The sequence below is a fragment of the Terrapene carolina genome, unplaced genomic scaffold (genome assembly GCF_002925995.2).
Source record: "Terrapene carolina triunguis isolate 2854851 unplaced genomic scaffold, T_m_triunguis-2.0 Scaffold96, whole genome shotgun sequence".
Taxonomy (NCBI): Eukaryota; Metazoa; Chordata; order Testudines; family Emydidae; genus Terrapene; species Terrapene triunguis.
In genome coordinates this window covers 69,167,373-69,183,819 of record NW_020664447.1, presented here as the reverse complement: position 1 = coordinate 69,183,819, position 16,447 = coordinate 69,167,373, and the positions used below count along the sequence as shown (strand labels likewise).

Here is a 16,447-nt window from a genome sequence, read left to right as displayed (position 1 = left end):
GCATAGTTCCAAATACCCTTAAACACAATGCAATATTTTGTATTAGAAGAACAGAAATATACTTGGGGCAACATTCTCTAGCCTCCTATGCTCCCTTTTCCCTGGTCATCTGGGGAAGGTGGAGCTATATGCCACTCCTTACACAGGCTATGCCTAAAGGTACAACCTATGTATTTCTCTAGAACACTAACTTTACAGAGTTCAACCTTGGAAGGACATTTTCACTTTGTTGATCTTGAATATTTTTGACATATGTCTAGCATTTATTTTGTAGACATGATGATAGGTCTGGCAGATATTTTTCTTTTATGATCCACATGGTATCAAGGCTTATTCTTAATTATATGGGTGGTCCTGAGAATTGAAAAATAAAGACAAAGAAAGCAGTACTGTAAGAGAATGTGGTAATCCAGGCTAGAAATTGTTTCCTTCTGCTAAATAGATTGATATTTGCTCAGAATACACGATGCATGGTTATTTTGTGAAAGATTCAATGAAGAATGCAATAGGCAAAAGATTAAAAATTAATTTTACGTCTGTTTGTTGCACAATGAAAATACATGCAAACCTCTGAGCATTATACTGGGAAATGAAGAATTGTTTCTTTAAACAGTAATTTAAATAGAGAGGAAGAAAGTTTACATGTTTGCTATTGCTGAGCAATTGTTTCTTAGGGAAAAAATCATGGGAGCAGCTCTGACTTTTTAGTTCCTCCCATCAATATCCTCATTTCAGAAGTGCAAGAATACTCGCTGAGAACTGTGAACCTCCCACTGAGGTCAATAGTTCTGTGCATAGAGAGATGGCAGGATTAGTCTTTAGAAATACACCAAAAACATCTGTGGCATCCAAAGTTTCTTTGTTTTTAACTGATGATCAATGTGTGGAATTTCACAGATGTATTTCTGGAAATCTGAATTATCTTCCATAACTGATTATCTGCACATGCTGGGATCCTTATCACTAATTGGAGTGGTCTATATTGCTGATATGGTTACTTCAGTGTGCATCATAATGGTGCTTTGGTTACCCATACCTGAGTGTCTTGTGACAGAGTAGATTAGCCAAATTAGGGAATATCACCCACAGCAAATTTATTTTGTTTGCTAATTGACAACTCACCTGCAACAGAAAACACTGTAGCTATACAACAAAATGTTGGTATTTTTAGGTTATAAGAAACTTTATTTTTAACGTCTACCTTTGTTTTACTATAAACTGAGTGTGTTTATTAAAGAGAGACTTTTTCACTTTCCCCAAGAAATAGGGAAAAAAATAAATCCAACAAACAACATGCAGAGATATACTGTGACCTTTTAAATGCAATCTGTCAATTTTTTCTCTTTGCTTCTCTCATTGAGAAGCACCAGACTAGAGGAATTTTTTTTTCTCCAAGATCTGGATTCGCTAAAGGCTTACACACTTCATAGTTTGTGTGGGCTGGGCTCACAGCACACACCAGGGGCTCCTTGTGCTCTCCATTCCTACACAGACTTCCTGTGTGCCACCTTGCCATCCACATCTCTTTCAGGGATTCCTTGCAACCTCCTTCCTTCCCCTCATGCCAAGGGCTCTGTTTATCCTGTGGTAACAATTGGAGCCTGGAAGGCCTATCTGACTTGTGAGCTGTTGTATTGATATCAAGGGCCAAAAGAGTTAAAGGTGTTTAAACTTTCACAGTCCAATATTAAATCAGATACAAAGGTTCAGTGTTTTTTACAGAGACCCTGGTTCCTTGGCAGACAGCCAGAAGCTTTCATTCTTAAGTTGGAAGTTTATTGATCAAATACAAGAAATCAAAACAAGCACTTACACTGACAGTGAAATTGAGTAATTATGCAAAGCAAACTTAATTAAAACCTATTAAAGTCTCTCGCCTTTAGGAGGCAAAATATCAGTCTTTTTATTTTCATGAACAACCTTTCTTTGATGAGAAGGAAAGGGTTAATTTTACTCTCAGTTCTGATATGTGAGATGTATTCACTTCTGTTTTTAACAGGCACAAGGTGGAGGAGAGACAGGACAGAACAGGTGGGGAGAAATATGGCTTTGGTGGTGACCTTAGAACACTGGATGGCAGGTCAGTCACAGCCTGTTGCTTGGACCCAGCCTCACGTTCCAATCAGGGATATTGTTTGGTTGGGTCCTTTCTCCTCAGACAGGGTAGAGCTGAATGGGCTGTTTCATCTCACTGTGGTAATGCGTGCAGTTGATTTTTGGATCCATTGAAAAGCTGAGGGAGTGAGAGATAGGATAAGAGGAAAAAATAGTGTGGCAGAAAGCTACGCAAAAAGGAAGGGACACAGACCCAGATCTTATTGCAGTACTGCCAATTAGGTATCCCCACAGATGGGCTGAGGCCTGGATGTCATGATGATATGATGACTTTCAGACTAACAGGTGAAAACAAAGTTCCTTGACCAAGAACAAGGCCTGCTGGCCTTCCTCTTGGGAAGAAAATTCTTCAGATACACAAATGAAGACACCTGGTTGGCACCATCACTTCAGTGGAGACTCCAGCTGTGGACATGTGTGATCCTGCTTTGTTTCTGCTTTCCATCTGATCTGCTCCTAAGTACAACTGTACTACCACGGCACCAGGATAGGTATGTTCTCAACACAGTCCTTGAGTTATATCAGCAAAGCCCTTTTGTTTAGATGAATGCATTCTTCACATGTAACAGTCTGAGTTGGACTTTTGTTATCTTTTTTCCCATCAACATTTGGTACGGATGACTAAATCATTGTACAAACTTCCATACACTTTCCCACAGTTAGGCTCACAGCTGAATTAGGCCTTCTAGGCCCCAATTATCACAATGTTCCCTCCTTCTTCTCCATGCCAGGGACACTATGTGTCCCCCATTATCTCCTCTGCTATATGCCAGGTGTTTTGTCCCCTATGCCTCCCTCCTCCCATACCACAATTGTCCATTTCCCCCCCTTGCCTATGCCAAGGGTTCTCTGTGTCCTCCATTCCTCCTTTCCCCTTACTATGGTCTTCCATTCTTGCCCCCATTTTCCCTTGCCTCCCATGCTAGAGATTTCCCTTGTGACTAATCCCGTTTTAGCCTACCCATGTCTAGAGGGTCACACACTTCACTGTGTCTCTAGGTTGAGCTCACTGCATGCACAATGGTTCCTTGCATCCCTCCATTTCCACCCCACATCCCTCCCATTCCCTTCCATCCCCCTTTATTTCAGGTAAATACATAAATAGTTAAGTTTGTAGAACTTGTAATTTGTTAAATGATTTCTATCTCTCTGTGAGATAAATCATTCTCGGTGTCAACACTTTAAACTCCATTGGGATGATGGGCAGAGTTGAGATGAGGGTGTTATGGCAGAAGAGTTAATAGCTGTCACCAGCTGGTTCTTTAATCTATAGACAATTAGAATCCTCGTTAAAAGCTGGGTCTGCTAACCAGATGCAAGCAGCTCTGTGTGTACCTGACTTTTTCTGACATTCACATAAATCAGTAAGGTTCTGCCCATTGATGCATAGAACATTCCCCCAAATTTTGAAATTGATCAGATACAGCATTAAAGAGTTATTATGTTACATCCAAACAGATAGACAAAAAGAGAGAAATGACCCCAAGTTGAGTGTAGGGCTTTGCTTAAGGATTGGCCAGTCATGAGGCATGAATGTGCTTTTAACTGTCCAGGGTCCTGAAATATACCAAACAGCTTTTCTTTATTTGACACATACTCTTCCATGACTCTGGCTTTTCCTTTCACGTCACAGAAACATTCCTTAGGCATCACTAGAATTTGAACCCCCAAATTCCGGAATTTTAGCCATCTACTAAACTATGGCACTACATATTGAGCTGGTAAGAAATCTTTTGGAGGAAAATGACAAAAGGAAACAGAATAGTGCTGTAAAGTCAGCTTGTTTTTATTAATCTAGTTTGCTATTTTCTTTAACATACTTGACTTTGATCCAATGAGAACGCTCCAGGGATAGTTTTTACATGCTAAGAGCCAGATTCTTATCCCACAGCACTGTGAATCAGGTGTAATTCCATTGAAATCAAGTTACACTAGGGTAAAACAGGTGTAAGTGGGATCAGAATCAGGCCCAATATCTAAGCTGCACAGTTTGTGGCAAGGAGATTCTTGTACAGTACAGAAACTTTCCTGAAAGAGCTTAATTGTTTACAGCAATCTAATTAGTTGAATTAATAATAATAATACTATTGTGTATCCAGTGCCAGATATATGCAGAGTGCATTACAGATTAAAAGACATAAAATGAGATTCTCACTCTTGCCTGAGCCTCCTGTCTGCCATGTAAAGGGGCTGGGGTGATGTAAAGGGGCTCTAAAAGCCCTGGATCCGGCCGAGGGAGACCCTCTCTAGCACTGAAGCTGAGGGTGAAGAAGACAACTACAGACTGACTCTCAGGGCCACCCTTATAAGTCCTGGCATAGGGTGTGTGTGTCTGGGGTGAGGCATGTTAGGGGCCAGAGGGGGATGGAGTTGTAGTGCATAGTGTTGTGGAGATTATGTGTGGTACTGCTGCCCCTAGGCAGCTGGGGAAGGCTGCCATAGGCAGTGCTCTAGAGTTTGTTATGCCATGAGCTTCTCCAGCCCCTAAAGCAGCCTACAGCTGGGAAGGTGTTATGGTGGCTTAAAGCCACTTTAGCTCCCACTTCCCCTGGCCTGAGTCCTGTGCTGCACCTCTTAGAGATACAGAACAGAATCTCAGCCAGGGTCTCTACCCTAAGCAATTTACATCTAGGGGCTCCATCCTGTAAACACATGCTACAGAAGGATAGTATTTTTTGCCATGAGTAGCATCATTAATTTCAGTGGAACCTACTCACAGCAATAAGCATTAACTTCTGAATGTAATGCTTGCTGGATCGATCCCTAAATGAATTAATTATGCAACATAACACATAGCTGCTAAGAAGATGGGTACTGCAGGGAGATGAATAAGAATAAAGATGTGAGGTTACTCTTTATTGCACTGTATATAGTGGGTTTGATTCTCAGTTACTCTGACGTCCCTGTACACCATTGTGGTAGCATGAAAGGGCCTTTGAGTGGGTATAAATGGACCTCTTAGAATACCTGTACAGAGAGGGCTACTCAGCCAATTTAGAACTGGTGTAAGGGCTTTACACCAGACCTGCTCCAAATCCTAGGCATGGGGGAGGGGGGTGGATCAGTGGCATATCACAAGTGTGTCCAGAGTGCACTTCACTGTGCTTATTCTCTGGCCAGAGTGTAAATTAAGAGTCCTGCAGCAGCTCTAATTCACACAAGGGCCCTGCATGGCCCCAGAATATGGGGAGAGCAAAAGTGGCTTAAAGCTGCCCTTGCCCCCAACTGCATCCCTGTTACTGAGAATCTCGTCTCTGATGTTAGCTCCCTTACTCATTTTGTTTTGGTTAAGTTTGGTTAAGTTAAGAGAGAGATTTGAGGAGGAATTTGAAGAATGGGCAATGTGAGGTCATGCCAGTTATGTGGGGAGTACAGAGTAAACTTTTTTTAAAATAGTTTTTTTTCCTCTGTAGCAATGTCATGTGTCTCCTTTCCTCTTTTTCCATTTCAGGTTTTTATTTTTTAGTCATTTCATTTTGGATTTTCACAACATGAAACAGCTCAGTGGGATATCAGCAGAAGGTCTAGATGTATTACAGCTTTTCCATGACCAGAGAGAGCAGTTACAGCAAACGTGACACATGGAACAATCTTCTCAATCAGAGATGCCAAATTTCAGAAGGCAATTTTATATTTAGTCTTCATATTTGAAAAATGGGCAGATCATCTAATAGCAGTAGCATGATGTCTTAAAGACTGATATGTATTTTAAATCTAATCATGTCTGGTTTTCTCAATGCATCAAAGAAATGGCAGCATTTTATATAGAAATCAACTGTTATTTCCTGCATCAATAAACCTTTCAGTATTCTTCTTCCCAAATTCACCCTTTAGGATCTAAGTATGAATAAGCAATATTTATTCACCTGCACCACTGCAAATTTCCATATGTTACATCACAACAGTGTCTAAATCACTCATGCCATATTGTTAATGAATAGTAAAATGACACTTAGGATTGTAATGCCAACCCTGTAAGGCATTGAGTGTCAACTCCCACTGACTCAAATGGAAGTTAAGGGCACTCAGCACCTCTTCCTATTAGGCCTTAAATGAAAATACAGTTTTAAACCCAACCAACTTGTTGAGCTATTGCTATGGGGCCCAATCCTACATACTCTTATGCAAGTAGTAAGATGGATCCTGCACTAATTGAAATTTTTAAAAGACAATGTAGGTAGTAAGCAGTACTAAGACTGCTGCATTTATAAGAGGTGCAACAGCTTGAGGCACTATGCTTCAAGACACAAGCTTGCTCTTTCCTTAGAAATCCATATCACTAAAGGGTGAAACGTCTCATATTTACATATGATGACTGTTAAGTTCCTATGCAACAGCTGCATAGGCTGTGAGAGGTGATTTCATTGTGCTAAATTAATCCATGGTGTAACCCCCTTAATTTTAGTGAAGTTACATCCAGGTATCAATTTGGTCCCCTAAGTAGAAATCACAGTTCTGAGGCACTGAAATAATTGAGCAAGATTTGTCTGCTCATAACATGGTAACTAATTGCAAAGAAGTTATATGACATCATGTGGTTCAGTATCTGATTGTATTTTTAAATGAACCTTATTGATTTGCCACAAGTCTCTTAAACCATATGGCTGATAGCAAGACAAATGTTTATATAGAGTTTGCAGATGCTGTTTGGGAAGTGCATTTACAACAGTGAGAGTCAGGAGACAGGAATGTGGTATTATAAAATTAGAGTTTTTAAGATACTGTAAGTCAAAAATATATAGGCACTTCCCTGAGGTCAGTTTTACTAAAACATGAATATGAACATATGAAAATCCCTCTTCATAAGGTAACACTGACAATCAGGGTCCAGATGTCTCAGGAGTTTGGTAATGGAGTACATGAAATGTTCACCTCTACGCTACAGATTTAAATCCAGCCCCAGCTGGCAGTAATTGAAAGCTGTTGGTTTTCCAGTAGCCTCTGTAAAATGAGTTTGGTGATCTCAATCCAGTTCTCAGAGGACAGATGTCCACAGCACAGAATCCACCACAGCAACTGCTGGCAGTCATAGCAGAAAGGTGAAGTAGTAAAGGGGCTATGGAGACTGAGATAGCTAAAGGTGGTACTTCTAGTTCACAGGTGTGGGGGTGAAGCTTGCTGGGTTGTTCTGTGGGGGAAATAAAGGCTTTAATCTGCAGGGGTGTCAAGATGGCATCTTTCATGAGTGCTAGAGAGTAAAAGGTAACAGCGCAAAAGTTCATTTAAAAACTTTTGCATGGCATCATTAGTCCTTTAGTGATGTGTGGACACTGGGTTTGAAATTCTTCTCAACAGCTTGCCTAAGCAAGGACATACCTGAATCATCAAAGGTTTCTTATTCATGGTCAAAGTCATTGTAACGCGTTTGTACAGCACAGATGTAAAACCTAATCTGAGTTTTGTTTCCATTCAGTTTGTTGAAGTAATGTCAACAGGAATCCCAAAGCCTCTTCAGAATGCAGCGGGATTCGCTTTCCCAGGAAATACTCCCTGCTTCTGGTGTCATCACTGCACTCATGTTAAATTCAAGTCTGACTGAACAGGCTCATTATCATTCTCTCCATGTCTTCCCTCACAGCAACTTCCTCTCCTCCTGTTCAACACACCACAAACTGCAGGGGACTTGAGATTAGGGAAAAGGAAGGAAGTCAACGGCCTAACTCCTTGAAAACTTGCTGCGCTACTTTAAACTAGTTTCTTAAAACTAAGTCTCATTTTAGGGGCTTTGCCCCCAGACAAACAAAAGAAACTTAAAGAGGTGCCACACTATTGGTTTTTCTTTCTTCTTGTTCAGTGGTGGACAAAGATTGGGGCATTTACAAATGCTTCTGAAATTGATTTTAAAAAACAAAATTCAGGTTCTGTTACTAGCCAGAACCGCAGTTTGCAGGAGGAGAAAGTTTGGCCACCACACTCTTCATTAAACTTTGGTTTTCTACAACAGGGATTTCATGTTATCACTTACCCAGGTCTAACCCCGGGCGCAGTAACCAGGGCAGCTTCAGAAGGGCAGCCGCAGAGGGGAATCGTTCAACCACAGAGATGGGGCCAAATGAACAATTTCCAGCTTGGCTCAGATTTGAATTGGGAACCTCTCTCCTGACAATGGAGGGCATAGGTGCAGGAACTAGGGGTACAGGAACTAGGGGTGCTGCCACACCCCCTGGCTTGAAGTGCTTTCCACCATCAGGGTTTACAGTTTGGTTCAATAGCTCTCAGTACCCCCACTATACGGATTGTTCCTGTACCCCTGATGGAGGGAGTGGGGGTTCTGATCCAGCCCCTGGCAGAGCCAGGCCCCTAATGATTGAAATCTACCATGCAGATCTAGATTGCTGAGACACCCACGCCCTGAAAGTTTGAAGGCTTCAGGAAGCCAGCTGGTCCCCCTCCCTATTCACCCCCATTTCTTTTCAGAGCATGACTGTTCCGTGCCAACAAGGGGTTGGTCTCCACTGTCAAAGAAAGGGGACAGCGCAGGGTTAACCTCGCGCATGGAGGGACTCCGATCGTTTTCAACCCCTCTGTGGGAGAGTCTAACACAAATATTTTGTGATTTTAGCTCAAGATCCAGCCGCTCCTTCCTGGAGTTGAGCGGGGCCCACCTATCTTTGGCTGGATGTCAAAGGATTGTCACCTGGAGCAGGGAGAGAGGAGGAAGGATGCAGAATTAGCAGGCGAACAGCAGGTGTCTAGTAACTGCGACAGAAAATACAGCCCAAGAGTCCCCGTCTCCCACCCCGGGGCCCCTCAGGGCGCTGAAGGGCAAAGGAACACACAGCTCCCATCGAGTTCTGCTCACCTCCTCCTCCCACCGGGCTACTCAAGAGCCAGCTGAACCTCACCGCCTGGCTCTGGCTTGGATTTGCCCGGTGCCAGCGCTTTGTAGGTATCTTAAAGGGGGCGGACAGGGGAAGGGTCCTGGATGGAATGTTGCCCCTGCTGTGAGGTTCCCACCTAGCACACTGGGCTGGAGGATGCACGATAAAGCCCACCCGTTTGCTGCAAGGACTCCCAACGCTGCTCTTGCTCCTGCCATGTGCTGCTGCTGTTAGTAGCTAGTCAAGCGTGTCTCCGGCTGCAAACTCCACCAAACAACACACTGCAGCCTCCTCCTCCTCCTCCTCTAGGGAAAGAATCCAGTAAGTATTCACCGAGAGCCCTCCCCGCTCCCCCCGGAGCACCCTGCGATCAGAGCTCCTGGGCTCTCCTCACAAAGGGAGTCGATTTCCCTTTGCCTTGCTGGCTCCCGTTCGAACTCACCGAGCCGCTGCCCCAGCCGGGCAGAGAAGGAGCTCCCCGGGATTCCCACCAAAGCCATAGAGCGCTCTCCTCCTCCTGGCTGCCTCGCCTTGGCCGCACGACGAGCCGCTGCTGCATTCAGATGGGATGGTCTCCCCCACCCTCCCACGAGCCATGCTGCTGCAGCTTCCCACATCAGCCGGATGACTTCTCTGTTTGCTACTAGTGCCTGGCGCAGAGCTGGGCTGGTTCTTGGCGGTGCTGAGGTTGGAGGGAGTGGAGTGGGGGCGGGGGTCTGTGTGTGTGCGCTTCCTTCTCACCAGACGCAGTAGCTAGGAGGGAACAAGGCTGGCTGTTTTTCCTTGCCACCCTCAGGTCTGCGTCTCGCTAGCCTGTGATACACTCACGTGTACACCAGTCAAATGTGTAATGCTGCAGTGGGCAGCCCACCACCACTACCGGAACAACTGCAAATGGACTGGGCGAGCCAGCTGCTGAAGGACCCCGCTCGGGAGCGAACAACACCTCGGCTCTGACGCCCCATCTCAGTGCAGCCCCTGTATTTCCTCTTTCACTCAGACCCCCTCTCACTTTATTCCCCCCCTCCCCAATCTGGGTGTTCCCCTCCCCCACTTTACTCTCCAACCCTAAAACCTCCATTCCCTCTTTCCACCTTCCCTCTTGTATTTGTATGTTTCTTTGCTTGGCAACCACCGGTTTCCCTCAGTCAAACGGCGCAGACTGCCCATCATTTGAAATTAATTTGTTTGACTGCAGCACCGAGACAGGAAGGTTGGGAAATTTATTTAATTCATTTCCCTCCCTGTGCAAAAGGAAGCGATGAAATTTCCAATCGAGACTCCAAGGAAACAGGTGAACTGGGATCCTCAAGGTTGGTGTTCCTGACTTTATGATTCTTGCTGGTATTATTATTCCTCCTGCGTGTGATTGGGAGGAAAGTGTTTGGCTCGGAATTGGAGTAGATGCTTCTTTACAGCCTGCTCCCCATGTGCACTGCTCAGTCTGTCTCATTTAGTCTTACCGGTGTCTTGAAGCTCGGAAATGTTACTAGGATCTGGGGGAAGGAGAAGCGAGACAAACCTTTTTTTCCCGATGTGACCTATTCCCCCTCCCCCCGTATTTTAGTATTTCCATTGCAAACTTGTCTGGGATGGCTGGGTTCACCGCATTGGTGCATTGTTTGTTTTATTTTATGCGTGGCTCCTTTGTTGTTTCTGGTGATCATTGTCTCTAGTACATGGGTGGTGTAGGGGTGGACACAGAGGTGACGTCTGGCTCTGGTGTCCTCGGTGAAGAATATCTCTCGGCAGGCAGCTGGGGGTAAAAGGCTACTGCAATATGCCCTATAGAGTGGGCAGCAGGAAAGGCATGTTAAATAATGGAGCCCAAAGGGACCTTTCTACGCCTGACTCCATCCTATTAACAATCGATCAGCAGAAGCTGGTAGATTGATTAACTCTACACTTAGTTTTTCAGCGTGTTGGTGTGGTGTGGGGGGAGGGGAATATGTCTACGCCAGTGCGGTGGTTTGCTGTAAAACGATCCAAGTTGTGTGTGTGGGTTTCTTTTTAAATACTTTCAGCGCCCGAGGCAGTTAGTATACGATCTATTGGCTAAGTGACTGAAAGGGTCCTGATCATTAGCATACTGACGTGCAATCTCTCTATAAACGATCACTAGAGGATCTGAACAACTTGAAGCCATATGTCCAGGTTTGCAGTCAGTAGCTGTTTAATAGCGCTCAGAGGAATTATGAAAGGATGGCATAGACTTGGATTATTGGTCTTTTTTCTGCGGGTCTGGTTTTGATTCTCTGCCACTCCACCCTGCTTAGCTACAAAATGGGACATTCAAAACAGTTCTCCTAGTTCAGACCAACCAAAATGAGATCAATATCCTCAGGCTGAAGAGTGATGTAGTGTCTGAATAATAGAACATTAAGCTTTAGTTTAAGCACTGTTACCTGCTTAATATGGTGAAAGCTGAAATAGACACATAAAAACCCACCCTGTGGTTCACAACAGGAATGTGAGCATCAGTATCTCTTAAAATATTTTATCTCAATAAGTCCGTGTTTATATGGCATCAGGTGTTCTGAAAGGCAGAATTTGGCAGCGTAAGCACTTGTAGAATGAGTGTAACAGCATCTTTGGTTGTTGTTTATTTGCTGCTGTCTCTTTTTTTGAATTTGATCTTACTGGAAATTGCACCAAAAATTTGAAAAAAAATCAACAAAAAATCACACATGGAATTATGGAATGGTGCTGTTATGATGGCACCCTGTATACAGCTCCATTATCTGGCAGTCAGCTCTGGGGGTGTGGGTCCCTCCAACAAGTGGTTGGTCACAACTCACCACGTGCATCCAAACCCTCAATTTGCCAAATCGGGTGAAAACCAGCCAGCACAGATGGTGTGTTTCTTCCTTCCTGAGTTGAATCCCTAGTAAGGACTGCAGGATTGGGCCTATTATTTTCCCCAACTGTACAGACATCAGTCAGGCATCAAGGATGCTGATGTATAACAAGGAAGTGAGCAAAAAAAGGCATGCTAATTTACAGCTTAATGACAAACACAGGAAATAGATAAATGTTAGCCCTGTGAAGGATAATATTAGTAGGGGAAAACATCTTGGGTCCAACCTTTACATGAGTACTCCCATAACATGCACTCTGTTGAATAGTCCCATTGAAGAACTAATCATGTGAATAAGGGATGCAGGTCTGAGTCCATAGGGTTCAATTTTGAAAAGAAGATAAAATAAAAACTGCCGGTACAAAAGCTCTAGGTACCCTAACAATTAATTAGACTTATAGCCACAGATGCTGTATGCAGTGTTGTTGTAGCTATGTTAGTCCCAGGATATTAGAGAGATAAGGAATATCTTTTATTGGACCAACTTCTATGGGTGAGAGACAAGCTTTTGAGTTTACACAAAGCTCTTCTTCAGGTCTGGGAAAGGTACTCAGAGTGTCACAGCTAAATACAAAATCAAACAGATATGCTAAACTATGAGACTAAACTATCTGTTTGATCTTGTATTTAGCTATGACACCCTGAGTACCTTTCCCAGACCCGAAGAAGAGCTTTGTGTAAACTCATAAGCTTGTCTCTCTCTTACCAATAGAAGTTGGCCCTATAAAAGATATCACCACACCCACCCAGTCACAGATAGATGCTATCCATTTGGTGATCTGCATGCATATATATGCAAAAGAATGGCAAGACTTTGAATACCATAATGTTTGTGGAGTTAAAGATAGCACTTTTTAAGATATGTCTACACAGCATCTGGGAGGGTGATTCCCAGCTTGGGTAAACAGACATGCACCAGCTTTGCTTGAGCTAGGGCACTAAAAATAGCAGTGTGGCCATGGCAGCATGGGCAGTAATTCTGGCTAGCTATGGGACCTGCTTGACCTGCTGGGTACATACTCAGGTGGCTAGCTTGAGATGCCCCCGCAGCCACAATGCTATTTTTAGCACATCTCTCTACTTACACTGGGAAGCACATTCCCAGCTGCAGTGTAAACATACTTTAAAGATCCACATGTGAAAATCTGTCAGTAAGAAGGCTGTGAAAGGGATTAAGAGATCTTAACTATTAAAACAGGTGATTGGTGTTCCATCAGTAAGTAGCTTCATATATCTAGCTGCATTTAAATGCATGTCAGTTCAATATGCCTTGTTCTGGTTGTCAGACACATAACCCATAGGGACCACAGTTTTGTCTAGCATGAATTTAACCAGAATATTGTACTCACTTGGGGTTAGATCCAAAAAGCGATTTAGGGGTCACAACACCTAACTTTTAGGTGCCTGCTGCCCAATTAAATCCTCAGCCTTGAGCTGGGTGCCCAGGCTCCCGTATGATGCATGAAGAGGGTTAGATGCTCAGAATGTGATCTCCCGAAGCCAGGAGCCTAAGGGCTTGTCTACACTTACCGGAGGGTCCGGCGGCAGGCAATCGGTTTTCTGGGATCGACTTATCGCGTCTAGTGAAGACGCGATAAAATCGATCCCTGATCGCTCTGCCGTCGACTCCGGAAATCCACCGCGGCAAGAGGCGGCAGCGGAGTCGACGGCAGCGCGGCAGCGGTCGACTTTCCCCCTCCTCACAGCCAGGTAAGTCGACCTAAAATACGCAACTTCAGCTACGGTATTCACGTAGCTGAAGTTGCGTATCTTAGGTCGGACCCCCGCTGTAGTGTAGACCTAGCCTGAGTTAGCCAATAGGAGATGGCGAGGATTGTAGTTTAGGCACCAATCTCCTCTCAGCATTCACAGCTTTGAACCCTGTCCTGGAGTTAAGTGCCAAAGCCAGGTCTGTCCTTTCTCATTAGAAATCAGAGAGAGTGAGCACCCATTACAGCCAACAGCCCAGTGGCCAGGGAGCTCACCTTGGATATGAGAGCTCTGCTTTCAAATCCCTGCTCAGCTTCATTTGGAGCAGGGGCTTGAACTTGGGTCTCCCACATTCCAGGTGAGTGCCCAATCTCTTGCTAGCTCAATGAATATTTAATTAGTTATATGAAGTGGAACCATTTCAATAGGAGAGACCGAGAGACCGACCCCAGAATACCCAATAGCATAGGGGGGGCTTGGGCAATCACATTAGAGATGGGGACACTAGGTTCAAGACCCTGCTCCAATCAGGTAGAGGGGGGAACTTGAAACAGATCTCCCACATCCCAGGTGAGTACTATGACCTCTAGCCTATTATTCCTGATTTGTGTGCCCAGTGTCATCTTTCGTGTGAGGCCTGATCCAGTAGGCATGCTCAGAGAACACCTACCGGATTGGGCCCCACAGATGAGATCAGCGGCGAGGGGTCGGGAGGGAATGCCTAGACTGAGATTCCCTCCACGGTTTAGCTGTGAGACCGGGTGCCAAGCAGCTTGGCAGCATCAGGATTTAAGCAGTTTCACACATGCCTGCCTACAGAAACTGAGGCACTTAGGGAATTTAGGCACCCACAGCATTAGGTGGCAGCTAAGCAGGGATTCTGAGGATCTCAGTGGTACCTAAATGTTGGATTTAGGGGCCAAAAGTGGCAGTTAGGCACATAAGTACCTTTATAGATCTACAATATCTGAAGTACACCCATTTATGTTTCTTTGCTAGCAAGCCAGCAATTGGAAGATGTAACGTGCTATAATGCAAGTGATGAGCATTATATTTAGAAACATACAGTTATTCTCAAGATAATTTTGTAACAAATGATCCCAGATGATGTTTTCCAGAAATGACATATATCTTCCAAAGGCCAAAGAACTTGTAATGGAGGATTGCATGAATCGGGGGCTGGTGAGGATGCTGGTTTGAATCCAGGTCAAGATATTAATCACTTAAATGAATTAGTGCTCAGATACCACAGCACTGGTTGCACTGCAAATATTTAGATAGGTAAATAAATTACCATCTAATGGCTCTTTTTTGGGCTTATATGAAATTGTTGTTCTCAATCCACACAACAAACACCCCCGGCTCCAAATAATGTACCATGAAAAGACTTTCTGAAAGGGTATACAGCGTATACAGGTGGAAATTGACAGAAGAGAAAGCAGGTGTTTAGCAGACAGCAAATGGGAGGCTGTTCAGTTTCTCAGCCATAACGCCAAGGAAGGAATGGATTGTGGAAACTGAATCATACATTTGCTCCTCCAGGTGATACCTCCAAGGGAGGGTTGCCACATAATGGTAGTACGGTGCGGGATATTTGTGCTGTCACTGCCCAGGCTGCACCTTCACGCCTCTGCCTGGTTTTTCACACTTTGGCTCCAGTAATCACTTAAGTTCTGGGAATGGCCCTTTTATTGCTTTGAGGAACTCCGTCCAGCATTCCAGGATTGAAATAGGCTGGCACTTTTAGGGAGCCTTAAAATTCACATTAATGAACATATCAGACACCTTCATGAACACTATTTGCTGGGTAAGAGTCAACATGGTTTTTGTAAAGGGAAATATTAGAATCCTTTGAGGGGGAAAACAAACGTGGACAAGGGTGATCCAGTGAATATAGTGTACTTGGACTTTCAGAAAGCCTTTGACAGGTCCTTCGCCAAAGGCTCTTAAGCAAAGCAAGCAGTCATGGAATAAGAGGGAAGGTCTTCTCATGGATCAGTAACTGGTTAAAAGATAGGAAGAAAAGGGTAGGAATAAATGGTTAGATTTTACAATGGGGAGAAGTAAATAGCAGAGTCCTCCAGGGGTCTGTACTGGGACCAGCACTGTTCAACATATTCATAAATCATCTGGAAAAAGGGGTAAACACTGAGGTGGCAAAATTGGCAGATGATACAAAACTACTCAAGAGAGTTAAGTCCCAGGCAGACTGCGAAGAGCTACAAAAGGATCTCTCAGAACTGTGTGACTGGGCAACAAAATGGCCAATGAAATTCAATGTTGATAAATGCAAAGTAATGCACACTGGAAAACATAATCCCAATTCTACTTACAAAATGATGGGGTTTAAATTAGCTGTTACCACTCAAGAAAGATCTTGAAGTTATTGTAGATAGTTCACTGAAAACATCCGCTCAACATGCAGCAGCAGTCAAAAAAGCTAACACAATGTTAGGAACCATTTGAAAATGGATAGATAATACAACACTAAATATAATAATACACTATAAAAATCCATGGTACGCCCACACTTTGAACACTGCATGTGGTTCTTGTCATCCCATCTCAAAAAGGATAGATTAGAATTGGAAAAAGTACAAAGTAGGGTAACAAAAATGAGTAGGGCTATGGAAAGCTTCCATATGAGGTGAGAGTAAAAAGACTGGGACTTTTCAGCTTGGAAAAAAGGATGACTAACAGGGGATATGATAGAGGTCTATAAGATCATGAATGGTGTGGCAAAAGCAAATAAGGAAGTATTATTTACTCCTTCACATAACATGAGAACCAGCGGTCACTCAATGAAATTAATAGGCAGCAGGTTTAAAACAAACAAAAGGAAGTACTTCTTCACACAATGCACAGTCAACCTGTGGAATTTGTTGACCGGGGATGTTGTGGAGGCCAAAAGTGTGACAGGGTTCAAAAAAGAATTAGATAAATT

At 43.8% G+C, this 16,447-nt stretch overlaps 1 protein-coding gene across 1 annotated transcript in view; it reads left to right on the top strand.

Moving 5' to 3' along the window:
- The first annotated feature begins 10,197 nt into the window (after positions 1 to 10,197).
- The window catches only part of KCNK10 (potassium two pore domain channel subfamily K member 10), a 103,029-nt gene continuing 96,779 nt past the window's right edge, over positions 10,198 to 16,447 (top strand). Inside the window, exon 1 of the mRNA XM_024215864.1 lies at positions 10,198 to 10,249. Within this exon, the coding sequence (XP_024071632.1) occupies positions 10,198 to 10,249 (52 nt within the window). The remainder of the gene's footprint in view (positions 10,250 to 16,447) is intronic.